This window comes from Madurella fahalii (assembly GCF_045866475.1).
Source record: "Madurella fahalii IFM 68171 DNA, scaffold_6, whole genome shotgun sequence".
NCBI lineage: Eukaryota > Fungi > Ascomycota > Sordariomycetes > Sordariales > Madurella > Madurella fahalii.
Genome location: NW_027263976.1, coordinates 1763138 through 1788108, shown reverse-complemented (window position 1 = coordinate 1788108; position 24971 = coordinate 1763138). Strand labels below are relative to the sequence as shown.

The following is a 24971-nucleotide window of genomic DNA, read 5'->3' as shown; positions in this document are numbered from 1 at the left end:
AACCGGTGATGGAGAGAAGAAAAAGAGCGAGATCCGTGGATATGGGAGTTCTATACCCAATTCAAAGCAAATGACCGGGCGTTTAGGGGGATTATCAGGCTCATCAGATTGTATTAATCAAGGGAACGACGGGAGCAGACACAGCGCGTGGCTCTGTGTGTCCGTATTAGCTCACTCCCTACTCACTACTCTTTTCCTTTTGTCACGTACAAACGTTGCGCTTAACATTTCAATCACTCTAACTAATCACATTTGGAATTCAAGTTTAAGTTACAAGTTGTTGAATGAGAAGTGAGATATAGAGGAAGCTGATCTCTTTATGACGTCAAAAGTGCGGGTTAGGGTTGAATGTGTCTTTGCTGCCTGGAGGTTAATTGCAGGCAGCGGCCTGCGCTTGTTCACGAGAGATCCAGCAACACCATTATATAAGCTCTTATCGGCGACATGATTTGGCGTGTATCCACGACCACCTCCAAAGTCGTGGCAGCAATCGTCCAAATCACACCGCCTACCTTCACTACCATTTACCAATCTATCAACCGTGTCTGCCCAGAATGAGCGCAAGAAACAAGCGGCAAAAGTCCCCAGACGTGGACGCGTTAGAGGAAGATGAGAAGCAATACGGCGCGGGGCCCCTCAGTCTAGAGGAGCTCAACGAACAGTATATCTTCCCTTCCAGCTCCTTCTCTCTAATCGTGCACTTTGCTAACCACACACCCCCAACTAACCAAAAGCTTCCCCAACCGCCCACACAACCACTCTAGAACCCTCCGCTTCTCGGAGCTCTACAAGGCCCTCTTCAACCCCCTCATAGAATGCAAACCCAGCACTGCTGGGGCCACCGCTGCCGCGCGTAGTGGTTCCGCCAGACGATGGGGCCGTGGCGGCGGCGGCGGGTCCTCAAAGCTCTCGTACCACGAACAGCGCCGCCACATCATCGAGCGCTTCATGTCGCGCTGGCGGGCCGAGGTCGGAAACGACTTCTACCCGGCCATGCGCCTCATCCTGCCCGACAAGGACCGCGACCGCGGGGTGTACGGGCTGAAGGAGAACACCATTGGCAAGCTGCTTGTCAAGGTGATGAAGATCGATCGGAACTCGGAGGACGGCTACGCGCTGATGCACTGGAAGCTGCCTGGCCACGGGGGCAGGGGCGGCGGGGGCCCGCTCGGCGGGGGGAGCACGGCGGGCGACTTCGCGGGCAGGTGTTACGAGATTGTAGGCAAGAGGCAGATGCGGAGCGAGCCGGGGGAGTTTACCATCGGGGACGTGAATGTCATGCTGGATCGGCTGGCCGGGGCGAGTGGCGAGGCGGAGCAGCTGCCCATCTTTGAGGAGTTTTATCAGGGCATGTGTGCCGAGGAGATGATGTGGCTGGTGAGGATCATTCTCAAGGAGATGAAGGTTGGCGCGACGGAGAGGACGTTCCTGGGGCTGTGGCATCCCGATGCCGAGGCGCTGTTTAGTGTCTCGAGTAGCTTGAGGAGGGTGTGCTGGGAACTGCACGACCCTGAGTTTCGGCTCGAGCAGCAGGAGACGGGAGTCACCCTGATGTCGTGTTTCCAGCCGCAGCTCGCGCAGTTTCAGATGACGACGACCTTCGCGAAACTGGTGGCAAATTTGGGGGTGACGGAGGAGGAGCAGGAGTTTTGGATTGAGGAGAAGCTGGATGGGGAGAGGATGCAGATGCATATGCTGGAGGACGATGCGGTGCTTGGGGGCTACCGGTTTGCGTTCTGGTCAAGAAAGGCGAAGGATTATACGTATCTGTATGGGAGCGGGCTCGAGGATGACCAGTCGGCGCTGACAAGGCATCTCAAGAATGCGTTCGACAGCGGCGTCCGCAATTTGATCCTCGACGGGGAGATGATTACGTGGGACCCGGAGGTTGACAAAATTGTGCCCTTTGGTACGCTCAAGACGGCCGCTTTGGACCAGCAGAAGAACCCTTTTCATACAGGTCCGCGACCGTTGTACCGAGTCTTCGATATCCTCCTCCTCAACGACAAATCCCTGACGGAATATACCCTCGCCGACCGCCACCGCGCCCTCGAGCGTGCCGTCAAAGGAGAGCCCCGCCGGCTGGAGATCCATCCCTATCACGCAGCTACCTCGGCCGATGAGATTGAACCACTCTTACGCAAGGTCGTCGCCGAAGCATCCGAGGGTCTCGTCCTCAAGAATCCCAGCTCGCGGTACCAGCTGAACAGCCGTAACAACGACTGGATCAAGGTCAAACCCGAGTACATGTCTGAATTTGGGGAGTCGCTGGACTGCGTCGTCATAGGCGGCTACTTTGGCTCTGGCCGCCGCGGTGGTATGCTTTCCAGTTTCCTGTGTGGGCTCCGGGTAAGCGAGAACTTTGTCAAATCCGGCGCTGCCGCTAGCAGGGAAAAGTGTCTCAGTTTTTGCAAGGTTGGTGGTGGGTTCAAGGCAGAGGACTATGGCGAGATACGGCACCACACGGAGGGGAAATGGAAGGACTGGGACTCTACAAATCCTCCCTCTGAGTTCGTCGAGCTTGGCGGCGGCGAGCGGTTCCAATACGAGAAGCCCGACGTGTGGATCCGCCCGAGCGAATCGATCGTCATCTCCGTCAAGGCGTCCTCGATCGCGCCGTCGGATCAGTTTGCCCTGGGCTGGACCCTGCGGTTCCCGCGGTTCCGGAAGCTGCGTCTCGACAAGGCATGGGACGCAGGCATGGACGTGGACGAGTTCGAGGCGCTCCGCACAAAGGTGAAGCAGGAGGAGAAGGATCGCAAGGCGATGGAGATGGAGAACCGCAAGCGGAAACCGGCGAAGCGGCAGAAGAGGGAGCTCGTCATTGCGGGCACCGATCCGGACGCGACTCCTGCCGAGTTTGCGGTTTTCAAGAAGAAGCGGAGCGATCTGTTCCAGGGTTTGGATTTCTGTGTGCTGTCCGAGGTGCTCAAGCCTAAGAAGATGTCTAAGCCCGATCTCGAGAGACTGCTCAAGCAGAATGGCGGCCGCATTCACCAGACGGTGGACAAGGGGTCGGGCATGATCATCTTGGCGGATAAGAACGTCGTCAAGGTGGCCAGCTTGAAGAAGGCAGGGGACGCTGACATTGTGCGTCCAAAGTGGGTGTTTGACTGTCTGGAACAGAGCGGCGGAGAGGGCTATCTAATCCCGTTTGAGCAAGCCCATTTGTTTCATGCAACCAAGGAGATGATGAGAGTCGCGGAGGAGAGCACGGATCAATATGGGGATAGTTATGCGCGGGATGTCGGGGTTGAGGAGCTGAGAGAGATCCTGGATGGGATGGATATGCCCGACGGTTGGGGGCAGTTTGACGCGGACATGTTCCTTGACCAACTGGAGGAACACGGCCACGGTCTTGATGGGCTCAAGAGCTTCATGTTTAGGAGGTGCCGGGTGCACTTCGCTCTTGCGGAAGCGGCGCCTGAGATAACGGCCCTCAAGCTGGGCTACTATATCCGGTTTGGGAACGGAGAGGTAACCGGAGATGCCGAGGACAGCAGGATTACGCATGTGGTTGTCGTTGGTGGTCGCGAAGACACAGCCACTTCTGAACGGGTGGTGGCGGCAGACGTGAGGTTCAAAGTCAGCTCTAGGAGGTCGGTGCCGAGGATCGTCACGACCAAGTGGGTTGAGGATTGCTGGAGGGAGGGTACACTATTGGACGAAGAGGCGTATGCGCCGAGTTAATGGTTTTCGGCTTGTATTTAGATATGTATGAATGTAATGATACCCTTAGGCGTTGAGTCTTTTATGCATGTGGTAAATGAAATCGTTTCGATGGCCCGAGTCAAAAGGAATCTCCCAAGTCGTCAAATCATTTGAACTGTCCAGATCACAACACAGCATCACATGCCCCAGAAATGAATTCCGTTTTCCGAGCATTGCCTATCATTCATACCTACCAAGCATACTATCTACTTCCCGATAGTCAGGAAAAGCCTGTCTCCAACATCCCCAAGACCGGGCTTCAGCATCCCACGATCCGTCAGCTCATCGTCGAGCCCGGCTAACCAAATCTCGACCCCCTCAGGCCACTCGGCTGCGGCCGCCTTGACGCCAGGCAAGGCACCCAATACGGCCAGCACGACGATGCGTTCCGCGCCCCACTCGCGCAGCGTCTGGATGGCGGCCGCGCAGGTCCCGCCCGTAGCAATGACGGGATCGAGGACGATGGCCAGGCTGGAGGCGTTGGAACCACCTGACCCAGAACCGGCGACGTGGTTCGGTAGGTTGTTGTAATACTCTACCGGGCTGAGGGTGGTGGGTTCGCGGAATAGGCCGAGGTGGTGGACGGGCACGGGAGAGGGAAGGAGGGTTTGGATTGCTGGATTTTGGGCAGGTGGGTCAGCGGGGATGTACGATCTTGAGAGTCTTGCCCAGAGCAGGAGAAATGTGCTTGTTTGCGGTACCTACCTTCAACCATGCCCAGGCCGGAGCGGAGGATGGGCACGAGGGAGATGGTGCATGGCTGGATTTCGGAGGTTTGGTACTCGTAGCCGAGGGGTGTTTTGTCCTACGAAGCAGAGAGGTTGGGCGTTAATGGTGGTTCTAGTGCGGATGGCGGAGGGAGGAGCAGACGAACCGTTGGGCCGGGAGTGGAGGTGAGAGTCTTTCCCAGTGCCTCGCAGCCCACGATCAGCGCAATGTCGTGTATCAGTGTCTTCACATCCTTAGACGGGGTACTTTGTGACCGCAGCTGGCTCAGCTTCGCGAGGAGGCATGGGTGATGCGAGACGAAGACGTTGGAAGGCAAGTTCGACATCTTGACGACTTAACCGGGACTTGGAATGCGATGGGACCGATCTAAGGGACAGAAAGCGAAGCTTGCTTGCCAACGAGTCTGGCCTAAGATATGCGATGAAAACGGACTGGCAGTCAGGCACGGTTGCCCCGGCCTCTTATACGTCGATCTATCTGTACGTAAACCACCTCCTGCAGAGGGTCGTGCAGGAGCTTGATTCGCTGACAGGGAGAGGGTGTGTTTGTGTTTGTACTGTACCATAAGCTGGATAGATTCATGTCATTCCCGCTGTCTGAGACAGCGGGCAGCCAGCGAATCGGGTGCTCGTCCTCACCAGGCGAGCTATCCGAGAACACGGCCATCCAGGCCATCGCCAAGTCCCGGCGGTGTCTGCCATGGAAGTCTGGGAGGCCCAACGGAAGTGCTCCCCTGGTATGCGAGCCAAACCCGGAGTGGCCGTACCTGCCGCGTGACATATGGACCGGTGTGCGGATGCGGGGCATTGGAGCTAAGATATCGAGACCCCACTGGACGATAAGATAAGCGAACAAAGCGCAAGGGCGACAAGGGCCTGGTTCAATGGATCCACCGAATGTACCCAGGTACCTCTATCGTCACCGTCAAATCCACATCGACTTCAAGTTTCCGAGTTCAACGAACTCCAGAGACGGAATGAGAATCCTGGGACTAGACAGCAACCGGGCAATGTTATGCTTCAACAATCCGCCGTGCACTCCTTGATGTCAGGATGAGCCCAGTGGATAGTGCTCGAACCGAGTCGGCTGAGAATAAACCCGCCAGGCGATCTCGAATCGCGCGATGGCGCGGTCCACCTGCGATGAAGCAAAGCCAGTTACTAAAGAAGATGATCCCGAGATGTCAGCTAGGGCCAGGGAGCACAATGCGCCCGAATCATCCCGCGCCTTCGGCGATCCTCTAACACCCCCGAGCGGGCCAGATAACAGTCCGCAGCGGCATGTCTCGACGTTTCCTTTTCAGAGTCCGCGGCAGCATTCCTGTGCCCGCCGGAAATCGTCTGCTTCTTATGCGGGCTATGATGTTCCAGACATTTACTCCAATCTGGATGAGACGATAGACATCTCTCCGGTGCAGAACCCCGACGAGCAGCCAGCCCGCTATTTTCGGACTCTTGAGCAAGTCAGGACTCAGGAACAGGAGTATTCTCGGGAGCGGAGGCTTCAGAGGCAGCTCCCCGCGCAGAGTCAGCCGGAGCGGGAGAAGCCAGAAGGGGCCAAGTTTGATGTCTCCCGGCTGCTGACACAGCTATACACCGTCTCATACCTGATCCTGTTTTCCATCCTGGGTACACTCGCCAGGCTGGGGTTGCAGGCGCTGACCACATACCCGGGTACACCCATAATCTTCTCCTCCATCTGGCCAAACTTCGCCGGCAGTCTAATCATGGGCTTCCTCTCAGAGGATCGCATGCTCTTCTGCGAGCAGCAGCACCCATCTCCAGAGCAAAACAGAAAGCGGACGGACGAGGAAATCGGCGGCAGTCGATCCGACGACTCGTCCGCGGCAAACAACCCCGCCGCCGCCGCCACCGTCGTCGTCAAGAAAACCATCCCCATCTACATCGGCCTCGCAACCGGCTTCTGCGGCTCCCTCACCTCCTTCTCCGCCTTCATCCGCGATATGTTCCTTGCCCTCTCCAACGACCTCCCCACTACCACCACCACCACCACCACCAGCACCAGCGAACCGGCCATCGGATCCCGAAACGGCGGCTACTCCTTCCTCGCCCTCGTCTCGGTCCCGCTAACCACGCTCTCCCTCTCCCTCGCAGCCCTCTTCCTAGGGGCCCACTTCGCCATCGCCCTGCAGCCCATCATCCCCGCCCTCTCGCCCCGCCTCACCCGCTCTATCCTGGACCGCGCCGCCGTCCTTCTCGGATGGGGCTGCTGGCTCGGCGCCGTGGTCATGTCCGTCTGGCCGCCCGACCGGGACCCGGGACCGAGTGCCTGGCGCGGCGCGGCGACGTTTGCGCTGGTGTTTGCGCCGCTTGGGTGCCTGCTTCGGTTTTTCGTCTCGCTGAAGCTCAACGGGAGGGCGGCGGGGTTTCCCCTGGGGACGTTTGTGGTCAACGTTCTCGGGACGGCGGTGCTGGCGATGGCGTGGGATCTGAGCCATTCGCCGGCCGGCCCGGCTGGTCGGGGCGGCTTGGTGGCGTGCCAGGTGCTGAAGGGCGGGATACAGGATGGGTTCTGTGGCTGCTTGACGACTGTGTCAACGTGGGTTGCCGAGATGGCGGCGCTGCAGAGAAAACATGCGTACGTCTATGGCGGGGCGAGCGTGCTGGCTGGGCTTGCGGTGGCCGTCGCGATTATGGGGGGTCTGAGGTGGAGTGCGAGTTTTGAGGTGGGCATTTGTGACTAGGGCGTATGGTAGCATTTGCGGGATGAGGGCTTGTTTGGATATGCATCAGCGCTCGGCGTCTCAAAACTGGATGTAGGCAGGTATGAACTCCTTATTAGGGTATCGTCCGGGCCATACCCAAACGCTTTACACAATCTCAATGCCCTTTCTATCTTATTCCCTTCAGAACCAGGCAATACGAACCAAACTCAAGGCGCTATCAAACCAGAGGTTAAACGTCCAGTTCCTCTTCATCCATCCTCCCACCATCCGTTCGTACTCCTTCCATCTATCTCTCACTACTCTCTCGGGGCATATGAACCGTTCTCTCATCTTATCCGGTCATCTAATAAAGTTCCGAGCCCAAGGATCCGATATCCATCATTCCCCAATTCGTTCGAATTATTCCCGCAATTCTCTCCCCGCTTCCATCCGAAGCATTTCCACCACCGCATGGTCGCGGTAAGGGTTGAACGGAATGGCAACCACCAGTGACGACCCGAGGGCGTTCTCTCCGACCTGCAGAACTGGCCGCCTACGGGACATCAACCACTCGTGAGGGTGCCGAGGTAAAGGGGTCGGGTCAATGAACGCGGTCTCCATCCGGATGGACCTGCGTAGGACCGTTTTCCATGTGCCATTATAGCGCTCAGATGAGTCGTATGACGAGTCCGAGGGAGAGGTGGTGGGGGACGAGATGTAATCTCTCGTTTCGAATAGGGATTCTGGCGTAGGCGCAGGGTTGTTAGGCGGTTCGCCAGGCTCGGGTTCGGGAGAAGGATTAGCTATTTGCCGGACAACTATGCCAGTAGTAGTGGCTGGTTCAGACTCAACTTCCGGACGACGCGGCGGCGGGCTTTGGCTGGGGCGGGTCTCTTCTGGAGGGTCGGAAGGGCTCTTGCCGGTACCACTTAGCTGCGCGCTTGGATGCCGTTTGATCAATGGCCTGTCATCGGAGTTCGAGTCATTGCCCGGTACCGAGGGGCCCGAATGACTGGCTGCCTGCCTCTTGCGGTTATGAAGACGTCTGATAAATGACTCGTCATCCGCGTCATTGCCTGATACCGAGGGATCTGGGTGACTGGCTGCTTGTTTCTTGGGCCTAGGAAAACAACGCCTGATCAAAGGCTCGTCCTCCGAATCCACATCCTTGCTAGCCCGGATGGCTCCAGCTGGAGTTGGTGATTTCTTCTTCGAGGGACCTGGGTAACTAGCTGCCTGCTTCTTGGGCCCAGGAACACCACGCTTGATCAAAGGCTCGTCCTCCGAGTCCACATCCTTGCTAGCCTGGATAGCTTCAGCTGGGGTTGACGGTTTCTTCTTCGAGCGCCATGGTTTCGGCGCGCGGCTGATGCCGGTGATGCCGGCGACGTAGGGTTTCTGCGCCTCACAAACACCCGGTATTTCTCTCTCCATCTCTTCCCAGTTCACACTAATAACGCCCCATGGCTCGATATATGACTGCCGGGGGATGTACAGGGGTAATCTCAGAAGCTTGTGCCAAAGCAACTTCTCCTCGTGGCGACCCGTAACTGCCAAGCAAAGGATGTTTTTCTCGTAGTCGAAAATTGAGTCGATGGTCCAAGTGCCAGGTCCTTCAAGGACGCGGAGTGCTCCAGTTTTCGGGGTCAGATAAAACAGGTCGTAATAAGTTTTGATGGTCGCTTTCCCCACGGGCTGGCCAGCAATGTCGACGGCTCGTTCATGTCCAGAGTCGCCGGGCGGAACGGATAGAACCGGGAAGTTTACGTTGCACAAGAGCTGGAGCTCTGCCCGCACTCCCTCTTCTACTTCAAGCACGAATCTGTTGGGGCCATTCTATCCCTGGCGTCAGCTACTACGTAGTATGCTAATGGTAAGGTCGACACGACACAACATTGCGAGACTTACCTTGGCAAAAATCAGATGGGTGTCATCTTCCCAATCGTCGTCCCCCAGTTTGCACTGAACGAAAATACCGCCGCCATTGTCGAAATAGTCGTGCACTCTGGTGAACGGCTTCTCCTCGTCTGGGAATCGTTTCCGCGAGCGGAGTTCCATGACGATTGACCAGAAAGACAGAGCCAAGCAACTGAAGTACTACTAGTAGTATGGATGACCGAGAGCTTCGTTTGCTGGAGGCAAGGCTGGGAAGAGGAGCAAATTACAGAGGGAAGAAGAATCCCGGAAATCAATAAATAAAGTAAGTATTCTTGCGCGCGGATGAAAACGAGAGACAACTAGTGCGAGTTGCAGGTATGCGCCAAAAACACTCGCAGAAGGTATAAGCGGCTCCTGCAGCAGGGCGAGGCCTGTGTCTTGTTTCCGCAGCCAGTTGTTTTGGTTACCCTGCTTGAACGTACCGAACCTGAAAGCTGATATAAAAAAATTCCTACCAGTAGGTGGAGGCAGTGGGAGAAGAAAGGCCGCCGGGGAGGGGTGTTGTTTAATTACACACCAGCTGCCCTTGCGCTGCAATTCGAATAATAATTACCTTACTCAGGTATCTGGGATCTTATGGAACGTGTAATTATATAAATCTGATCTTTAGTTTCATACAACAACATGTACTACATGTAATGACAGCAATTGCATGGCTAGGTGGCAATAGTACCGGACAACAGCAGGCAACTCGAGTCCCTGTAAAGAACTACTTCACCTATTACAGAAGAACTCAGGCTCACAAAGAGGAAAGAAAATCCTAAGCGTCTTCCACTCCCGTCTACAGTAAGGCACTACTAGTAAAGTAGTCGTAATGTTTACAGGCATGGTAGATAGGGCTCTCTTCAACACACCCTTACCTTCTATATATCACTTAGCGATTAACATCGCTTTGAAGTAAGCTTCCAATGACGAGTTCTGCGGTATCGGACAGTGCCTGTATCAATGAGCACGGTCAGAAGGAGAAGCTTCATTTTGCACACACGAGCCCTCCGCCAAAGCCTCCCAAAGAGCGTTTAATTGTTACAGCCTCGGACTGCTAACTCGGCCATGTTCAAGCTCCACTCCGACCGTAGACGGTTGAGGTGGGGTGACGGGACCAGCACAGGCGTCGTAAATCAGATACATAGCTTTGAAACGAACAGACTTGGCGAAACAGACTTTGTGCGTAGATCCTCTCAACCTTACTTTAATACTGACGTCAGGTCGAGCAAATCAGCCAACCTGTCTCGTAGGTAGAAGAGAGCCATGCCCCCAATTGAATGGACCGCAATCCCGACTTTCCATCACACCACAACTTCCAATCTCGAGCACTGCGTCTTGCCAGAATACAAAGATTACCCTCTACAGCTCAGACCTTACTATATTTTTCATAACTGGTCTCCCCAAAATATCTCCCTTTCAGGCTTTCTTCCTACGTCTATATCTATCCACTCGCCATAATTACCGGCCACTATACAACGCACAACGCAGGCGGAAACACGACCCAAATTGTTTTCAACACAGTTACCTGGGGCTCGTTTGGCATGGATTCGCCGAACAAGAGTCCACCTTGTCCTCTGTGCGGTTCGCCAACCGGTAGCGCGGACGCCGGCACTCGGGACTCAGAGACACTCGCAGCCATGACCGAAACCCTGAAGGACATGCACGAGACTTTACAGCGCCTCGCCGCCGATACCAGCACTCCCAGCACTCCCAGAACTCCCAGCGACGCATATCTTAGCAGAGTCTCCGCTGATCGGAAGAGCATTTGTGGCGACCGTGAGCGCAGCACCAAGGTGGGGCGGCCGATTTTAGTCGCTTGCGATTATAGAACACACCTTTCGATATTGTGGTCACGACGGGTCCGACCAGAGCGGTTCGAACACGCTACCTTGATGAAAACAGCTCCAAACCCGCATTTCCTCGAGGCAATGCGCAAGATGCAAGATGGCATCAGGTGGGGAGGAATGCGAGACGCGGATGAATTGCTTGACTCGAACCCCGTGTGGCCGTCAACCCAGCGTCGCGTCTTCCAAGCTGTTGTGGCGATACTCTACGACCAGGAGTGCATGGGAGGTGATTCACTCGAGGAGAAACAGCAAGTGATGCCGGTGGCAGACATCGAAGCCCCCGAGATTCCGCGGGGCTCAATCAAGGCAGCCGCCCCATTCGTCCTAGAGCTCATGCTCCATGTGGATTATGGTTTCCCCGCATACCCATTAAGAGCAGCACAGGAGTTCCCCGGCCGCGCGTTTCTGGAGAAAGACTGGCCCTACTTCAACACATTCTGCAGCTTTCTCGTTGCAACAGCCCGCCGTTGGAAGCAAGGGGCCCTCCCTGATTCCAAAGCTTGGAAGCTGATAGGGAAGGAGATCAAATTTGGCCTCGACGTCGAGGATGCGGCTATTCTTCTGCACCAGTACGATAGCCACCGCGCACAGGTCGACCACAAAGAACACCATCACGGATGGACAGGGTATACTGGCGTGCTTCAACAACTTGTTGCCGATGTTCCTACTCGAGGAACTGAACGTCTGCTGCGCAAGTTATCGCTGGATGTGCATGTACTCATTCCGAAGTATGTCAAAGATCGGGAAACGCGGGACGCGATGATTTCCATGGCCAGGAATCTCGCCCGGCAATATGGGCTAATGATTGATTTTCCTCGTCGTAAACGGATCTCTGAGTTCGGAATAGCAAAGTTAATGTGGGTTGAGCTTTATTTCCAATAAGTAGAAGAGAAATATACTGAAACAAATGAGTTCGCTCTTTGCTTTTGCCCAGCTGACTTGCATTTGCGATCGGAATTTAAGAAAGTGACGCAGTAGCACACCAAATCAGCTCAGTTTGTGTGAAAACTTACGAGATTGACTTATTGCTCAGATTAAAGAAGTCGATTCCCGCTATCTTCTTTCCCTTCATTGACATGTTCCTCTGTCACGCGCACAGGAGCTCACCAGAGGGCGTGGGAAGTGCATGGAAAGGTTAAAGTCTCTGTAGATCTATCTACTGCAGTAGGAGACTGAAGGACTGGCTTCAATACAAAGGAAAATGGTCTAGGCGAGCTCACGTGATGAGTTGCTGAGCTCGGCGGTGAGAGCCGAGCTTCACAAGTGCGATTTCCAGCGCGACATCCTCTCTATATAGGATATATAATATGTGCCTACTCTGCGTATTCTACCTGCCAAACTCACCTTGGGTGAGATCCTAGCTCGGCCGGGAACTTGCCTTAACGGATTAGTTACTTACATTTTTACCTTTGTGTGACAAGAGTTGCTCATGCCTATTAGATACACGCATGCCAAGGGCAATTAACTCATGATCGAACCCGGAAAGTCAGGGGTACCTAGGTTGACCACGAGAGAGCAAAGTCCGTCTGAGCAACCTGTAATTAGTCATTTGAAATGGAGCATAATGGATAGTGCTACGTCAACGTAGAGTCCTACGTTGAAAAAGTACTTTCTTTTCTTTATCAATTATTCAATTTACCACACACGTACCAGCAAAGTGGAACCTGAAATCGCAAGCATTGGTGTTTTTTTTTTTTTTTTTTTTTTTTTTTTGGCGTTGCCCGCCCTGTGAGATATTTGCCTTGACTTAGGGGCACCTTCTTGCGCATCATTTCCTTACGAGTATCGTCGAAGCTAGAGCTCCGAAAGGTTGGGTTCCTCGGTTTCACCAGATGCGAAATGGGCTATGGCAAAGATAATATTAATTAGCGAGTAGGGCTACACGATCGTTACGCCAAGCGTCTACCTGCAGTTTCCATAAAGGTTCTGACCTGAATATGTATGTACAGTACGTCTTTTATGAGAACCGTTTTTGGATGGTGAAGAATCCGGAACCTGTAGATTTGCCCAGGGTCCACAATACCGATACCAGCCTGGCTCCTACACTCAATAGTTTTTGCGTCGAAGAATGACATGCTTAGATCTGGTCTTGGAGTGCTTGCTAGCGGTTGACTTCAGGAGTGAGATAACTGCTTAAGTTTCCACCTTGATACCGCCACCCCGCTGCAGGTGACGGGCAACCGGTTCCGTCTTAAGCGAGTTGACGCCCTACCACACCGAGGAGCTCGAGCGCTCGTCGCGTGCAGACCGTTGGTAGGCTGCTGGAGGTTGACAGGCCTGAACATAACCATCCGGGACAGGGAGGGGCCTGACGCCATAGGGCTAGCAGTGCAGAATCCAATGTAGAAACGGTGACCAAGTCGACTGCAGGAACCGGGCTGCCAGGTTAATCCAGTACATGAAGATTTTGTCACCGCCGTGATACACCATGACGCGCTTGCAGCGACGCATGTGGCACAAAAAACCACGAGTACCACTTCCCATGTCTTGACACGGCTCCTGAGGAACGTGGTTCACCGACGGGAATCTGGTCTATGGGGCGAAGCACCGCTGTTCTTAGCGCTGTTTTGGCTGAGCCTGTTGATTCAGACCCACACGTCCACAACGCCTAACTTTCCTCATGAGGACGTTAAAGTCGTCACTGCCTTGCAACTGAACCCGTCAGGCAAGATGAAATCCTTCATTCCTTCCTTCCGAGTGAGAGACGGATGGGGAGGAGGGAACGGGTTGGGAATGAGTAAAGCAGAGCCACCAGCCCAGTTTCTCCCTCTCTCATCTTCTCTTTTTCCTCAGCAACGAGGAAAGATGCCTGCGTGTAAGTGCCTCACTCTCCCTCGCCCCAAACTACCCATGGCCTCTTGGGCCCGACGATTTCTAGCATCCCGACATCAACCGATTTATCTCTGCTCTGAAGAATCTTCCTGTTCATTTTCTTCTCTTTCCCTCTTCCCCCTCTCGTTTCCTTCTTGCCTCTCCACCATCTTTCCTTTCTTTCTTTCCTTCAGAAACTAACTAACACTGCCATAGTCTCTATTGCAACCCTCACGCTCGGCGACGGCTTGGCCGTCGCCGATAAGTTAAAGCCCATCTTCTGGTGGGTGTGGAAGCTTTTGGTTTTGGTGGGGGCGGCCGGGGTGGCGGCGGTGCGGCGGCGGGTGAGGTGGCGGCTGCGGCCAGAAGCCTTCCCCTGCTGGTTGGCCTGGCTTGGGGGGTTTTTGGGCTGGGTTGCGGGGGGTGCCCGGACGGCCGTGGGCTGGCTGTCCCGTAGGGCGAGCAGGCTGGGCTCGCTAGTGTGGAGGGGTTTGGGCCGGGCGGCCTGGACGGTGTGTGGGCACACCGAGCTGGACGAGGTGCGGGAGCACCTCGCCAGAGGTGCAATCGCCGTTGGCGATTTGTACCTGCCGCCAGGCCCGAACTGGGCGGGTGCGGTTGCCGGGTGAGCCTGGGGGTGGGCGGAGCCGGCAGAGCCGGCGGAGTCGGCTGCTGCTCTCTTTGCCGTTTAAAATATGTTTTATTTTCCTTGTTTTTCCTTTATTTTTCGTTTGTTTTTCGTTTGTTTTTCGTTTGTTTTTCGTTTGCTTTTCGTTTGCTTTTCGTTTGCTTTTCGTTTGCTTTTCGTTTGCTTTTCGTTTGCTTTTCGTTTGTTTTTCTTTTTTGTTTCCTTTTTGTTTCCTTTTTGTTTCCCTTTTGTTTTCTGTTTGTTTTCTGTTTGTTTCCTGTTTCCTGTTTGTTTCTTCTGTTTCTTTCCTTTTCTCGTACAGTATCCTTATCCCATCCGAAGCTCCTCACGTCACCATCGTGGATGGGTGTTCCTTATCGGGGTTGGTCGCCGATAAGCCAAGAAGGAGCAATCACTTGGACTACTGGGTACACTTCAGAGGTATGTACGACTCAGTTCGTGCGCAAGTGTCTCCGGCTAACGCGGGCACCATTAGAATCCACGCAACGGCGTCCTCGTCAACTTCACCTCCGCATTCTTCCATCTTCATCAGCTCATCTCGGAGGAGGAAAGACAAAATGAGATACCACCGGTTCAACTGAGTCCTCCGTTCGTCCCTCACAGCATTCCCTCCGCTTCCACGTTCCTTGCATTTCCACCGACCAGGGCCTGCAGGATATCGGAACACACAATTCGATAACGGAAGGGATACCGCAACACACAGCTTATCGTACCGCATTTGAGTCCGAGCGAAAGACTGATCCTCATCTCCTGGCGCACCATCGTGTTAGAATCATGAGCGACCATCCGTCATCACCCATCTCTACGTCCGCGTCATACTCCAGAACTGCCTCGAATCAGCAATGACACGAAACAACGTTTTCCAGCAAGCCAGCAAAGCATCCATCAGCATCAACATCTTTTGTTCTTTGCGAAGTAAAACTGGAGAAGGGAGCCACCGCCGCAATCCTGTATATAGTAACAGAGCATAGATCCGGCCGCCGCGTGATGGATGTATCTAGTCAAGACCCATACCGTAGCTGAAACTCGTCACTTGTAGTTAATACAGGATAAGATGCATTTGACGCCACCTGGACTTGGTCGCGATGTATGTTTCTGTGCTCTATGTACCCTTCGCTGCCGCTTCGGTTGCCACGAAGTCAAAAACCAAATCGGGAAGTGGCTCCGTGCATTCGGTTCAACAAATGCTACCAGGCTTCAACCCAAAACCCCCGCGCCATTTCGATAATGGAAGTTCTTTCGGATGTGCATGTACGTCAAAGGAACAAGAACTCAAGCCTCCAGTCGGAAATGGAGTAGTCTTGCCTGCCAAGAGGGGCTGCCGTTGTTTTTCTCAGACTCCTACGGTTCCCTGTGGCGTCCACTCATGGCGATGCATGCCCCAGCCGGATGGGCCCTGATCGTGCACGGGCCAACCCCTCTGACAGAAAACATCTCCCGCACTACGCAGCCAATCGCAAGTGGGTTGCCTCGGTAAATCTGAGAAACTTAAACAGAACCAACCCCCTCCTCCCCCCCTTTTTTTCCTTTTTTTTCCTCGCAAGACTTCTCCATAACCCCGTGTTCCCCCTCACAATATTTCACGATTTCACGCCTAATTAATACATATCTGCAGTGCGGGCTGGGATGGAGTTCACGTATCCGCCTCCGGAAGATGGCCAAATCCGCGTTCTGCACCTGGATAACTGATGATGACCGCTCAGGCAGTCTCCATTGCATGCTGGAGAATGTATACCTTCACTCCGTTCCCCCATACGAGGCCATCTCCTACCGGTGGGAAGAAATCGGTACGGTCGATGTCGCGACGTTCAATCAACATAAACGGCCAAATCTTCCACGGCCACAACAGGCACCCCATCACAAAACCGCTGTTCAACGTGCTGCGTGATATCCGATTAGCCACACCGACTTCGAAGATGATAATTGTCTGGGCGGACGGCATCTGTATTAACCAGCGCGCCATTGCCGAGAGGAACGTGCAGGTGCAGCTCACGGATCCAATATACAGCAAAGCACAGCGAGTGATTACGTACATCGGCGAAACCGATAGTAATACCTGGTCTGCCATCGCACTTGCTGAGAAGATGGTGGAACTGGGCAGGACCTCGGAGCCCGTTGTGGGTCAGGCCCGCAGAGAGAGGGACGAACAACAGTGTGACGGTGTGACCTCCTCAGCATTGGACATACCTCCTCGCTCGACCGTCATCTGCATCCGCTAGTTGAATTGTTGCAGTCCATGTTGGATACCCCTTGGAGCCGGTGATTCTGAGTCGTCCAGGAGACTGTGCTCAACCACAATATGCTCATGATGTGTAGTCCCACGAAATGCCTGGACGAAACTCCATGACCTCGGCCTCTTGATCTCGGAAAGGAAATTGGCCAACGTCCTACGACTTGGCACTTTGTGTTGTCCTGACTTTTGACAGTGGCATAAATTCTTCGTGGTAAATGATCCGAAGGATGGCTTGGTTCCAGGAACGGTTCAAATCCAAGCGTCTTGCAATTATCGACCTTATGCACCTGACGAACATGATGCTCTGCTTCGACCCACGAGACCAGGTCTACGCATTGTACGGTGTATTTCGCGCCATAGACGTGTCCCTCTCAGGATTTGACTTGAAAGTCGGCGATGACGAGACGGTTGCCTAGGTATATATCGATGCAGCTCGGTTCTTCTTGGCACTATCCGGCGGTCTTGGTGGGTTTGCGACGATCTCATCCGAGCCAGAGGAGCCCGGTCTACCGTCTTGGGCGCCAGACTGGAAACTAGCAGTGAAAGCAGACTTCATCCGCCGTAGTTGCGAGCAAGCATCCTACCATGCTTCTGAACGCACGAAGCCCTCTGTCCGAATTGACAACACGGCAGACCGGATCACTCTTTTGGGAATTCTAGCTGACCGGATCTCCTACTGAAATGGTACAGAAACACACATCTACACCCACATACCCACCAAAAACAAGGGGGAGGGCAAAGACAGCCAAATGCCAGACAGACAAGATAGACAAGACAGGCCAGGCGACACCACCACAAATCAGGTCCTTGGAGCCTAAACAAGGTCAAAACACCATGTGCAGATAGAGCTCCCTCTGATCAGAGGGAGATCGCTTTGCACGCAAAGAAAGCTCGTCAATCGAGCTTGCGACGAGTGTGAAGAGAGTCCTGAATTGATTGATCTGTCTAAGGAGCAATGGCCAGTACGGCTCTACTTATGGTGCGAAAGAAAAAATGGGCCCACAGCAAGTTCCAGCCCCCGGGGCACCATCCTAGCAACTGTGTGCCTCTGATCAGAGGGACCCTGCCATCTGGGGACTGTTTTCCCCAACTCACTACGTCAGTGAAGACGTCCTTACATCAACACTCAATCCCACCAAGGACAACCGGTGTGCCTCGTGGTTGGAGGAGCATTTGGAGATGGCCCGAGAGTCCGATAAATACAACGACATTGACGCAATCGATGTCTTCTAGAGAACCCTTACTGCCGACGCCTTTGCGGTGCACCCTCCCGGTCCTGACGGGGGTTCGGCAGCGGCTCTTGGTCAGCTGCTCTTTGTTATGAACCATGTCGATATGAGCGTCCACGGCAGAAAGAAGCGAGTTGTAATACTGGGCGTTGAAGAGCGAGATAGTCAGTATAATGCGTAGATGTCGTACTTCCACGGCGGACAGCGGAGCGGGTGTTCTGCGTGACTAAACAAGGCTACTGTGGGCTTGTGTCGCCTCGACCTCGTGTTGGCGACTATGTTGCCATAGTTCGAGGAGGAAGGGTGCTTCTGGTACTGCGTTGAGCGCCTGACCCTTTAGAACCTTCCAGACTTCTCGGAGAAGTCTATGTACACTGGCTGATAAGCGGTGAGACTGTAGAGGGAGAGTCATTCAAGCCGCCGTATAAAGAAACGCCTCTTGTTCTCGCATGAACCCTGGGCTCAGTGCACTTACGATGGCAGTATAAGTGACATATACGTCTTGTTGAAGTTTGATATTCAACCATTTTGGCAGCAGGCTCAGTTTGATACGTCTATAGATGACACCCGTACGGATCACGGCCGCCGGTCGGAATGAAACTTCAAGACGGCCGAGTAAGAACCCGAGCGATATGAAGCAAGCAAATTTGCCCACCCTGTCATCGGTGGTTTCTGAGGGGGAAAAAAAAAAAAAAAAAAAAAGAAAAGAAAAGAAAAGAAAAGAAAAGAAAAGAAAAGAAAAGAAAAGAAAAGAAAGAAGCATTAATTTAACTACAGGTTCTCCACACATGATAGAAGCTATCGAGAGTCTCTTCCTACAGTCGCATGTACGGCTATGCCTATGTCAGCGAGTGTATTTTGAGAATTGGTAAGTGCCTTCAAACTTGTATGGCATTTTAGGTAGTTTTATACAATAGAATCTCCAATATTTTGCAGGTTTTGTGGCTCGCCGCCCGCCGCAATGTCAATGCGTAGAGTTGTGCGTTGAAACACTCGCCCCTCAGAAATCTGAAATCCGAAGTTTAGCCGGTCTTACCTGCTCCGACTCAAGCCATGTTCTGGTCCATGACTCACCCCCACCTTTCACGCCTTATCCAGGGACCTGAAGTCTGCAAGTGCGGACAAACGAAGAACCCCTCAACCCTCTATCACAACCAGCACACACGTTTTACAGCCAATATGGGCGCACCGAGGAAACCGACAGTTCCCTTGCCCGGCAAGGAGAACATCTTGATCACTAGCGCTTTACCCTACGTAAACAACGTACCACACCTAGGCAACATCATCGGCAGTGTTCTGGTAATTCAATTTCACCCCTCGCCTCACCCCTGCTCGCTCGTCTCCAGGGGTCTCACATACCGGCAATTGCTAACAAGGTTGCCTGTAGTCCGCAGACGTGTTCGCTCGGTTTTGCCGGGCAAGGGATTTGCCAACAATATACGTCTGCGGCTCCGACGAGTACGGCACCGCAACCGAGACAAAGGCTCTTTCGGAGGGGGTGGACCCTGCCACATTGTGCGCCAAGTATCACGCGATCCACAAGAGCATATACGACTGGTTCAGGATCGACTTTGACGTCTTTGGTCGCACTCCCACTCCCGAGCACACCGACATCGTGCAGGGCATCTTTGTTCGCCTCTGGAAGAACGGCTTCATCGAGCAGCGCGAGACAACGCAGGCCTACTGCCCCACCCACTCATCCTTCTTGGCCGACCGCTACGTCGAGGGCGAGTGCAGCATCTGCCACGACCTTGGTGCTCGCGGCGACCAGGTACGGAATCTCTCGGCCATTTTTTCAGCCGTCGCTCGGGCTCGCCGACCACTAACATGTTGCTAGTGCGACGCATGTGGCAACCTGCTCGACCCGCTTGAGCCGGACAGGGATGCGTCCGGAAACCAAGAGACCAAGGCGACCGGGTGGCTCATTAACCCCCGCTGCAAGCTTGACGGTACAACCCCGGAGAGGCGCCAGACCAAGCATCTCTATCTCCGTCTAGATGCCCTACAAGACGAAATCAAGGCTTGGCTTGCCTCGGCCGAGAAGGGCTGGAGCGCGAACTGCGTCTCTATCACGCACTCGTGGCTAGACCAGGGTCTAAAGCCCCGTGGCATCACTCGAGATCTCAAATGGGGCGTGCCAAGTACGTTGATATCTTCCGCCTGGACCCGTGGTAAACGGCATCCGATTGATTAATCCATGTTTTACGTAGTTCCCACCGGGCTCGACGGTCTGTCCGACGAAGATTATGCAAACAAGGTTTTCTACGTCTGGTTTGATGCTTGCAGTATGCCTTCCCGCGTCTCTCCTTTCCACCGGACCAGAGCAATGCTGACTTATCAAGTCGGATACCCTTCAATTACTAAAACGTACACCGATGCCGGCAACTCTGACGGCTCAAACTGGGAAAAGTGGTGGAAGAACCCAGAGGATGTGTCTCTCTATCAGTTCATGGGCAAAGATAACGTTCCGTACGTATTTCTCTCGCGACCTCTGAGACCTATGCCAGTTCTAACAGCTGCCAACGCAGATTCCATACTATCATCTGGCCGGCCTCACAGATCGGCTCGAGAGAGAACTGGACTAAGGTCAAGCTCGTGTCGACGACAGAATACCTGAACTATGAGGGAGGCAAGTTCAGTAAATCCAAGGGCGTCGGCGTGTTCGGCAACAACGCTCGGGATACCGGAATCGACGCAGATATCTGGAGATATTACCTGCTGTCGAGACGTCCTGAGACCAGCGACTCGGAATTCAAATGGGAGTGAGTCTGGCTAGACCAAAATTCGTTGCCCCAATCTCAGATGAGCTGACTTTTCCGAAGGGAGTTCATCGATGCCAACAATAACGATTTGCTCAAGAACCTCGGCAATCTGTGCCAGCGCGTCATCAAGTTCTGCCAGGTCAAGATGGAAGGCGTGGTTCCCGAGCACGATATCTCGAAATTCCCTGGCCTCCAGCAACACAAGGAGGAGGTGAACAAGCTTCTGCAGGAGTACAATGCAAACGTCAAGGCTACTAAGCTGAGATCCGGGCTGGCCACAGTTCTCAGGTATGCATTCGCTGTTCGGGTAGGGCGTCTTCATTTTGTACTGACGGATAAAAATAGCATCTCGGCGCTGGGCAATAAGCTCCTACAAGATAACAAGCTCAGCAACCAACTCCTGGCTGAAGACCTCGCCCGTTGCCGTGCTGTCGTCGGCATTGGGCTCAATCACGTCCATCTTCTGGCCAACATTCTCTCGCCGTACATGCCCGAGAAAGCCCAGTCCATCCTCAGGCAACTTGGGTTCAAGGGACCGAGTAAGGAGGACCAAGAGATCCCGGTGTGCATCCCGGATACCTGGCAGGCTGATGCGCTCAAACCGGGCCACGCTATCGGTACGCCCGAGCTCCTGTTTGCGACTATCCCGGCAGCAAAGGCGGACGAATGGCGAGATGCGTTCGGTGGCGAGGAGCTTCGGAAACAAAAAGCACTAGATGCGGAGAAGGCGGCGGCAAAGAAGCTGGCGAGAGAGAGGGAAAAGGAAAAGAAGCGGCTCAAGAAGGCAGCCCAGGCGGCTGAGGCCACGCAAGCCACTGAAGCCGCTCCGGGAACTACGACGTTACCCGTTCGCCCTGCACCGGAGTCTGAAGAGTCTGCTGCGAAGGCTTGAGGGAAGGACTGGGCATATTAGACAGTACTAGTAGATTCCTTTTGTGGCCGCGAGCCATTTGATTTGAAAGACTTGTCTCGGTATCCTGCCCCGCACTTGAGTTTATGTAGGTATGTTCGGTACTACTGTGATACGTCTTTCCAGAACCGTAGACTGTGTATGGAAGGAAGAGCGCCGCTGCGCCGTTGGTGCTAAACTTGACCTGGTCGCCCGAATGTCAATTTCAGTTTGCACTTCGTGAGCCACAACCGCCATGGCAAACTATAGCAGCAGTCTCGCAAAATCCAAGCCTTCTAAGGTAGAAAGCCGACGTTTTGCCGCCTAGGCGCTTATCGCTCACTTACCTTCATATTTCGCGCTTCGCTCGAGTCACTGGCTAGAAGTTGCAAGACCAGCTCCTCGGGAACTCGGTCTATGCATCACAATGCCACCCGCAACCTTTGCCATTCCACTCCCACAGTCCCCGCGCTCCGACATTCTGGAATGGCGATTCCCCAAACCGTACCACAACCTCGTCCTTACAGGCCGGTCTCGCGCGGCATGGCACACGTCATTCGTCATCCCGCAGCTCAACCTGCTCCTCGACGCCGGGCTGTGCGTCAACAACCTCCGGCCCAAACACATCTTTCTAACGCACGGCCATAGCGATCACGCCCTGCTAGCCCCGGCATTTGTGACAACGACCGACCCGCCGGACATCTTTTGCCCCGCCGAGATGAAGGAGGCGTTTGACAACTTTGTGAATGCAAAAACCATTTTGAACAAGACGGGGGGGCTGTGGCCCCCTTCCGCGTCCGCTTCGCCGTTTCCGGGGGGCGAAGACGAGGGCGAAGACGAAGGCGAAGGCGAAGGTGAAGACGGAGACGAAGAAAAGGACCAAGAAGAAGGAGCCGAGGAGGAGGAGGGAATCCCGGCCATGCTGCGGACGCACGTGACCCACCCCCTCCGGGACGGCGACACGGTAGCCCTGCGGCGCCTGCCGCCCTCGCAGGGCTGGACGGCGACGGCGTTCCGCTGCGACCACACGGTCCCCTGCCTGGGTTACCTCTTCAGCGCCGTCACGCACAGGCTGCGGCCCGAGTACCGGTCGCTAGCCGGGCCGGCGCTGCGCGCGCTGCGCCAGGAGCAGGGCGTGCAGATCACCAGCCCCGTGGCGACGCCCGTGTTCGCCTTCCTGGGCGACACGACCGCCGCCACGCTGGCGGGGGCCCCCGAGTGGCTGGCCCGCGAGGACGCCGCGGTGCGAGTGGTCATCACCGAGTGTAGCTTCCTGAGGGAGGAACACCGCGCGCAGGCGGACAAGACCAAGCATACCATCTGGGCCGACCTGGAGAAGGTGGTGAGGAGGTGGCCGCAGACGGTGTTTGTGCTGACGCATTTTAGCTTGAGGTACTCGGACGAGGAGGTTAGGCGGTTCTTTGAAGAGATGGGGGACGGGGCGCCGGGGAATGTGGTTGTTTGGGTGGACGGAGGGGGGAGGATGGGGGGTGTGTGATGTGATATGGCCCTGAACGCCCCCCACTCCTCCTTTGGTCTTTTCGAGTAACATCGTTGAAATTTAACCATGGGTACAAAGAAAGGGGAATTACCAAAGATAAACAGCAAAGGACACAAAGTCAAAAAAACATACAACACCAGGGATTCGCTGGTCGTCACCGACCCAACTACTAGTCTAGCCGTCGCTGGTTTGTCTAGGGGAGAGCGGACGGGATCCCGAATTCTCCAGCGCGTATGGTCGTATGTGCTGGGCTGGACGGAGAAATGGAGTTATAAAATGGCGAGCGGAGGCGCTGCGGATATTGCCGATTGCTGTCTTGACAAGGAAGCTGTTACAGAAGAAGGTCCAGTAAGTAGGGTGCCGAATCAAACGTCGACAAACAGGTCTATGCTGCAACACAGCAGCTACTATGCACTAGTTATTCGGTAAAGTACTTTACACAGCGGATGCGAAGGTAAAACAAAATTAACATTTCGACACAGGCCTACCCGAGGGTCGACCAGGCGGGTAACATGCCAATCCTCATCGACGAAGATGTTGCTCTGGTTGAGGTCGGTGGGGATAGGTACGAATGGCTCCCCGCAGCGCTCGTAGGAGGTGAATCTAGAAAGCAGCGCTCGCATCTTTGTCAAGGCAGCTAGCTAATCCTCCCGGTCCCGCTGATGGTGGATCGAATGAAGCTTTGCGGGATGTCGGTGGTGATGTTTTGGTTTTCGAGTTGGTGGAGATCAATGGCAATCGGGCGGCTAGTAGTAAGCGCTACAGGCTAGTGCGTACAAACGAGCTGCGGAAATATCCAGGAACTAAGCACCAATCACCATAACCCATAATAAGAAACAAGGACAGGTTCTAACTATGTTATTGTTCCAATAGGGGCCGGGCACACAACTTCCACACACATGAGGGACTTCCAGATTCCGTCCTTTAATATTATAGTAACTAAGTAGAGAAAGAAATAGAAGAAACTTTGGATTTACTTCCCTCTTTTGTAAACAAAAATTCTGCTTTAGGTAAGATGGTTCTGTAAAGGAAGTATTCAGCTATGATTAGATACTATTACGACCGAAATCCTATGTATTTACTATCGTTATATGTAATATATGTTGTTATACAAAAGCTTACGATTAGATTTGGATAAGTATACATATTCTAGTATCCTAGATAATATTTATTCGTATTGCAACGCAAGGGTGCTGGTGTGTAAACAACATGGCTCCCCCACGGCCTTTCTTCTCCCACTGCAGGAAACGTTCCTCGGGGCGTTTTTCCGACGTGTCGGTTTCCGACAATCGATCACGCCATTGCGCACATCCACCATTCTCTCCCCGGCAGCAGAGTGCATCAAAAACATCCTTCGAGGCATGGAGCATGTCAATATGCAGGGTGTTTAGGCCGACGGATCAACGGATCTAGACCGTCTCATACGCCTCGGCTTGTGGCTTGATGGCACCATGGGTGTCTCGTAACACCTGCATTGATAGGGTTACTGGTTGATTTAAACAAGAATTCATAATAACATTTGCCTTGTTTTGTTTCCGTTGCTATTCCCACTTAGGCCACAGTGATGCACAATCGACGATGGGTAGGCATTAATCACCGAGGGATCTGCGTAGTAGAGTACTGCATAGGAACAGGACCGAACCCGATGCTAATTACCACGACCACAGATAGCGATAATTAACACTGAGGCCGAGAAGCCAACGATTAGACAATCAATAGCACCAAATATATCCTAGGCAATTTAGCTTCGTCGCTTCTGCCCTGTACCGTTCGATAATTGTCTTAGTCCCATCCCATCTCCGAATCCGTTCGTTTCATATACCGTATCTCCCATTCCGCCCTTTTCGTCCTCTCTAAGTAGGGTAAATAACTCGCTCTTGCCAGCCTATCCGTCCCGATCCTATGGAATGCAAAGCCAATTAAGTAACCGCAAAGGAGCAGCAGCTCGCTCAACGCCGTGCTTGATGTGATAGAGAAAAAAAAAAAAAAAAAAAAATTTGCACCGCCCAAAATGCAATATGC

At 53.9% G+C, this 24971-nt stretch overlaps 8 protein-coding genes and 1 non-coding gene across 9 annotated transcripts; 6 read left to right on the top strand and 3 right to left on the bottom strand.

The window, feature by feature from the left end:
- Positions 1–554: 554 nt before the first annotated feature.
- On the top strand, positions 555–3690 carry LIG4 (DNA ligase (ATP); the record flags this gene model as incomplete). Its single annotated transcript, XM_071065976.1, has 2 exons — positions 555–661; positions 735–3690. 2 exons carry the CDS (start codon positions 555–557, stop codon positions 3688–3690), a joined length of 3063 nt encoding a protein of 1020 aa, XP_070922077.1.
- A 227-nt stretch (positions 3691–3917) lies between these two features.
- MFIFM68171_10556 (uncharacterized protein) lies at positions 3918–4765 on the bottom strand (the record flags this gene model as incomplete). Its single annotated transcript, XM_071065975.1, has 3 exons — positions 3918–4327; positions 4417–4516; positions 4586–4765. 3 exons carry the CDS (start codon positions 4763–4765, stop codon positions 3918–3920), a joined length of 690 nt encoding a protein of 229 aa, XP_070922076.1.
- A 798-nt stretch (positions 4766–5563) lies between these two features.
- Positions 5564–7144, top strand: MFIFM68171_10555 (uncharacterized protein; the record flags this gene model as incomplete). The annotated part of the gene is made up of 1 exon (XM_071065974.1): positions 5564–7144. The coding sequence occupies one exon, from the start codon at positions 5564–5566 to the stop codon at positions 7142–7144; it is 1581 nt and encodes a 526-aa protein (XP_070922075.1).
- Positions 7145–7525: 381 nt separating this feature from the next.
- On the bottom strand, positions 7526–9163 carry MFIFM68171_10554 (uncharacterized protein; the record flags this gene model as incomplete). Its single annotated transcript, XM_071065973.1, has 2 exons — positions 7526–8941; positions 9014–9163. The coding sequence occupies 2 exons, from the start codon at positions 9161–9163 to the stop codon at positions 7526–7528; spliced, it is 1566 nt and encodes a 521-aa protein (XP_070922074.1).
- A 1502-nt stretch (positions 9164–10665) lies between these two features.
- On the top strand, positions 10666–11757 carry MFIFM68171_10553 (uncharacterized protein; the record flags this gene model as incomplete). The annotated part of the gene is made up of 1 exon (XM_071065972.1): positions 10666–11757. One exon carries the CDS (start codon positions 10666–10668, stop codon positions 11755–11757), a length of 1092 nt encoding a protein of 363 aa, XP_070922073.1.
- A 4204-nt stretch (positions 11758–15961) lies between these two features.
- Positions 15962–16554, top strand: MFIFM68171_10552 (uncharacterized protein; the record flags this gene model as incomplete). Its single annotated transcript, XM_071065971.1, has 2 exons — positions 15962–15972; positions 16185–16554. The coding sequence occupies 2 exons, from the start codon at positions 15962–15964 to the stop codon at positions 16552–16554; spliced, it is 381 nt and encodes a 126-aa protein (XP_070922072.1).
- Positions 16555–18976: 2422 nt separating this feature from the next.
- Positions 18977–21451, top strand: MFIFM68171_10551 (uncharacterized protein; the record flags this gene model as incomplete). The annotated part of the gene is made up of 8 exons (XM_071065970.1): positions 18977–19096; positions 19185–19568; positions 19635–19938; positions 20008–20082; positions 20140–20266; positions 20326–20559; positions 20620–20847; positions 20905–21451. 8 exons carry the CDS (start codon positions 18977–18979, stop codon positions 21449–21451), a joined length of 2019 nt encoding a protein of 672 aa, XP_070922071.1.
- Positions 21452–21875: 424 nt separating this feature from the next.
- MFIFM68171_10550 (uncharacterized protein) lies at positions 21876–22946 on the top strand (the record flags this gene model as incomplete). The annotated part of the gene is made up of 1 exon (XM_071065969.1): positions 21876–22946. The coding sequence occupies one exon, from the start codon at positions 21876–21878 to the stop codon at positions 22944–22946; it is 1071 nt and encodes a 356-aa protein (XP_070922070.1).
- A 130-nt stretch (positions 22947–23076) lies between these two features.
- On the bottom strand, positions 23077–23192 carry MP_IFM68171_r75. The gene has a single exon (XR_011606022.1). It is a non-coding gene; the product is annotated as a 5S ribosomal RNA (ribosomal RNA).
- Positions 23193–24971: the final 1779 nt, after the last annotated feature.